At 44.2% G+C, this 5261-nt stretch overlaps 1 protein-coding gene across 1 annotated transcript; it reads left to right on the forward strand.

Moving 5' to 3' along the window:
* Window positions 1–415: 415 nt before the first annotated feature.
* LOC129601904 (uncharacterized) lies at window positions 416–4129 on the forward strand. Its single transcript, XM_055500837.1, has 2 exons — window positions 416–2386; window positions 2602–4129. Exons 1-2 carry the CDS (start codon window positions 430–432, stop codon window positions 2943–2945), a joined length of 2301 nt encoding a protein of 766 aa, XP_055356812.1. The 5' UTR covers window positions 416–429; the 3' UTR covers window positions 2946–4129.
* The last annotated feature ends 1132 nt before the right edge of the window (window positions 4130–5261 follow it).

Here is a 5261-nt window from a genome sequence, read left to right on the forward strand (position 1 = left end):
AATAACTTCTGGCTATGGATTTCTGAACAGAACGGGGGTATTCTTTTTGACACCTGCGAAACGTATATCCGAAAGCTGCAGGATCACCCACTCTGTTTCCAGTTTATGGCGATGGTCCCCGCGGACCCGAAATCCAGAGCGATGGCCTTTAAGGCACTTATGCCTTTTCTGCCATTTCATAGTGCAGTCACTATCGGCCTTTTCCCAACCTCGACGAGAGAACATTCCTGTCATGTCGCCTATCATGACACGGACGCGACTTTTGATTGCGATTGTTTCACTAATAACGCCTTACGGGGCTAGGGTTAAGTGCAGATTCTGAACTGCACAATAAGAATCGAGAGAATGGAACAGTAGTGTTTTCTCGCACAACTGACGTTTTAACCATCGCCTCTGTAATACCCGAAAAATAACGGTTCCTGTAATAAAATGACGGACGGCCGCGTTCTTTACCGCAAAGGTATTCCCGTATTCTTGTGCACTCGGTGCCTTTCTTCAGCTTATCGACACAAGGTGTGTGTTTGTACTGCAGAAGTCATTTTGGCCGAAAGTATTCCTCCGATGAGGGAATGTATTTATGGTCACAGATACCATGGTCAATGCGCTGTTAGCGACATATGTCCTCATTGCGCGTATTTGTTCCCGATGACGGAAAACGCTTCTAATGCGAGGAAGGACTCTGACAGTCCACCTCCTCTGGAAGCATATTCTGATTCCGACGCGGAATCAACCGTAACGGTGAATTTGGATGAGGAACCACAGAGAAAAGGATTGACCGTTCACAACCCCGTCTATGCTCCGGCTAAACCGGGAAATCAAGAAAGTTTTACGAGCGATGATTCAGGTCCAGAAAACGAAGCACCGCCGCCTCCGGTTCCGGCGAAGCGTATGCGCGCTGGTCTACCAAGTTTCGTAACACTTTCTCTTCTTCTTTTACTCTGTACCCTGTCGGGTACGTACGGACTGAACACTACGCTATGCGATTGCTCACGCAGCAAATACGTGGGAATTGCTGACCTTTCTGCGCGAATTCGATGCGATCAGTTGGATAGCCCTATCAGAGAAACTCATGATGTCAAGTACTATCTTCTCGACTATAAAAACATCACCCGACTTTTTCCCGGCTCCGCTTGCCGTATGATTCTGAAAAGTACGATACAAGAAGGGTTTTTCTTCGGCGGGTATAACAGCCAGAATTTTGAGGTAGCACTTCCGGTCACCGCTGACCAGTGCCGTGACATGGTCCGAACAAAGACTTGTAGTGGCAACGCAATGATTAAAAGTGGACGTACTTGGGTATACGACGTAATACCTGTGGTTGACCGCCGGTGGAACCAATTCCGCCGTGCCGACGTCGTTACCTGTCTCTTGGAGAACGTCACCCTCGAAACAACGTGTGACGACTGCCCAGTACTTTCCGCTACCGGCGAAATCTCTTCGTCGATTCTTGCCGAGTCCAGTGTTCATCCGCACGTAACTTACGTGTGGACTACTGACAAAAACCATACGAAGTGTCGCGTTAACACGGTTCTTAACAGCGAGGGACAGTTGTTCCAATTAAAATCAGGAGAGATCCACATTCGTGACCATCTACATCAACTCAGCTTTACGGTTGAGGAAAAAATGGAACGAACATGCGATGAAGGCGCATCTGTTCATTACGTTCGCTCCCATCCGACACTTCGAATAAAATTTTACCATGCTTGGTATCGTCCTAATGTCACTGAAAAAATCCGCCCTCCAGCTCGCCCACCTGTTGGCATCCAAAGTCGGTTGAATGTTAACCTTTCGGCAGAAATCGCCACCTTGCTATCGTCCCACCTTCAGTACGTTGAGGATTTCTTCGCATTTCAAGAAATGAAAATTTTCAATCACCTGCACAAGTTGCAATGCCAGGCCGATAAAACCGAAATGGAAAATCTGATACTACTTAGTCAGTTTTCCCCGGTGGTTGTCGGAACCAAACTCGGTTTCCCAAAATGCCAGGCTGCTGTAGTTCTAGGTGATTCAGCTACTATTTACCAGTGCACGGAAGTTAACGTCACGATCGGCGTAAAATACTCCACATGCGGACCAGATCCGTACATCGCAGCCGAAAATGATGACCGCGGCTACACTGTCGCTCTCGACGGTGAAACCCTTAAAAGACATTCAGTTTGCCTCCATCGGCACTCGGTAGTAATCGTACACGGAACTCTCTACCGTTACCAAGACGGTGTCTGGACTCCTGTAAATCCAATATTCCATAAAACGCTTGCGCACTGGCATTACACCGCAAAATTCCTGACGGACAACTTGGAAGACACTCTCGGTGACTCCTTGTCAGTGGATCCCTTCCGGTTTCTCGACTTGACAGCCGAGTTATCCGGCCTGATGTTGGAGACCGGTATTTCAAATTTGAGTACCATAATTACTCCAAAATATGTTCAGAGTACGATGAAGTCCATGACATGGCATAGCCTCTTAAATATTTCGTTTACTTCGATCACCGTTTTTATTGCTATGGTGTTTTGCGTTCGGTATCACCGAACGGTGATCGCGTTTTTAAGCTGTCTTATAGATTGTTGCCGCCCGCGTTCGCGCCGGCAATACGATTTTCAGGCTCGAAGGCAGGAAACGACTGCGGTCACCGCCACCGCTACGGAAACCCAGGACAGGAACCTTTCTCGGACTGTACCCACACGGACGGTGGACATTCCCATGACGCCGCGCTACCGTCCTTCGGACATGGTTCGACAGGATCCTGTCTACGCCAATGCGCGTATGGTCGCCGAGGACTCGGATGGATCAACGATCGGCGCCCGGACTCCGTCCCCGGATCACACGCTTGGCCCACGGACGGAACCGACGGTGACCTTTGGAAATGCGTTGATGGAACAGCGCCGGAAGTTGGCACCGGTTCGGTACGGAACTCCACCGACCGTGAGCAGCGTATAACCGCTTAGCATTAGCCTTATTTTTCCGCTCATGTACAGTCAGCCAGCAAATTAATTAAAAACACTCAAAAAAAAACTATTGCAAAATTTCAAAAATATTGTATTTTATGCTGTTTGTTTTTATATTTTGCTTAGATACTTCAAATCAAGTCAGGTTCTCGCTTGTATTTAGTTCAATTTAACATAGTCAGGATTATTTACTTGAATTTTCAATAAAAAGGATCATTTTATTTTGTAGAAAATTTATCAAAAAACATTGGTCAGGAAATTTCCTTGGTTACTTGTCAGATTTTAATTGCAATTTTTAAAAAAACAAAAAAGAAAGGTTCGTGAAGATCGACCCAGTTCTAATATGGGAACGCAGTTATATTAGGTTCGCTACCTGAAGCTTTAGATCGCCGAATTTTTATCAGTCATTACAGCCTTGCAGTGATCAGTGAGTGCTCGTAATAGGTAGGCAGAATTATGGCCATGGTTAACGCATTGTATTTTCGTGGTTAGCTGGAGATCTATTTTTTGGGGCAAGATTTGAAATATTAATTACAAACTTCCTACAAAGATGCTGGTGCAGCAGTTTGTTTGCTAGATGTCAAGGTGAGTATAATTGCTACAAATCTTCTAAAAAAAAAAAACTCAGTGCTTAATAAAATAACAGTGTCTGATCAGCAATCCCGTTGCTGTAGCAATACTTTGGTCCTGGGCGTGTAACAACTCTAGCTTTCGGCGCATCACTGGTTTACGAGGTGTTGAGCCGTAAGTACGCGACTTGACCGTAAGACATGCTACTAATCTACTCAGACAAATTAACAATGCACTCGTCTGTACAAGTGTACGAAAAATTCCAACATGGGGAGAGGAAGTAGACGCTAAACGCGTGTTATAGACAGGCGAACAAACAGTGTTTGAAACCAGCGCAATAAGATCATGGAAATAAGCAAATGAATTTTTTTGTACAGATTTTGCCTCAGAGAATAGGATTTTCTGTTTAATTTCGTGAATACGGTGTGGTGTTGTGGTTTTGGTGTATGGTTGACCGCGGATCAAAGTTCAAGTTCAAGTGCGACCGAATGATATCATCAACAGCATCGCATTTATTATGAAAATGAGTCAGGGAATCTAAATCCAAAAACATTTATAAAATGAAAATTTGGTTTAACCCAGGTTTTCCCTAAAAGCGTTACGAAAATAAAATACCAATTATTCCGCTGTATTACCTATATTTCTTATAACCGTATCAAGTATAAATATTATTTGCATAATAATACCTGTTTTTTCTTGGATGTGTTTCGAAAATTTCTAAACGCAAAAATAGCTGCTTTATCGTATTGCTGGTTGACTCGCTTTTCTGCTTTTCTTGTCTAGTTATGGACTGCGGACAGTCCTTTTTACACGGGGAGAAGTGTCACGTATAGATTCTTTGAGCGATATTCGCCTGCGCTAGCCTTCGACTGATCATAAGGGCGATATGCCCATGAATGTTATTATCTGATAGACCGTTCCACTTGTTGCCGTTTTATACCGCTGCTTTTTCACTTTTCGGACACAGTTACAATGGTGCAGCCTAATTTCCTTCAACAACAATCCCTGACTCGCATTTGCCGTCTCGTTCGTTGCCGTTAATGCATATTTCCGTAAACACTGCATATTAGACTACGAAACCGGCCGGTCTTATACCGCCGTGACCTTTCAGTTTATTTCGCTCTGCCAATTATTCATGTAACAGAACTCAATAACTGCGTGGTGAAACTGCCCCAAAGTCTGCTTTTAATAGTTATTCGATGCGCTGAGCACGAATCTGAAATTGTTTTGCAAAAAAAGTTTCCCCAGTAAAAGTTACTGTCAGACGTGTCACATTTTCACCATGTTGTCAGAACTCAATAACTACGTGGTGAAACTGCTCCAAAGTCTGCTTTTAAGGGTTATTCGATGCGCTGAGCACGAATCTGAAATTGGTTTGCAAAAAAATTTCACCAGAAAAAGTTACTGTCAGACGTGTCACATTTTCGCCATGTTGTCAGAACTCAATAACCGCGTGGTGAAACTGCTCCAAAGTCTGCTTTTAAGGGTTATTCGATGCGCTGAGCACGAATCTGAAATTGGTTTGCAAAAAAATTTCACCAGAAAAAGTTACTGTCAGACGTGTCACATTTTCGCCATGTTGTCAGAACTCAATAACTACGTGGTGAAACTGCTCCAAAGTCTGCTTTTAAGGGTTATTCGATGCGCTGAGCACGAATCTGAAATTGGTTTGCAAAAAAATTTCACCAGAAAAAGTTACTGTCAGACGTGTCACATTTTCGCCATGTTGTCAGAACTCAATAACTG

The sequence above is a fragment of the Paramacrobiotus metropolitanus genome, unplaced genomic scaffold (genome assembly GCF_019649055.1).
Source record: "Paramacrobiotus metropolitanus isolate TYO unplaced genomic scaffold, Prichtersi_v1.0 Parri_scaffold0000297, whole genome shotgun sequence".
Lineage (NCBI taxonomy): Eukaryota > Metazoa > Tardigrada > Eutardigrada > Parachela > Macrobiotidae > Paramacrobiotus > Paramacrobiotus metropolitanus.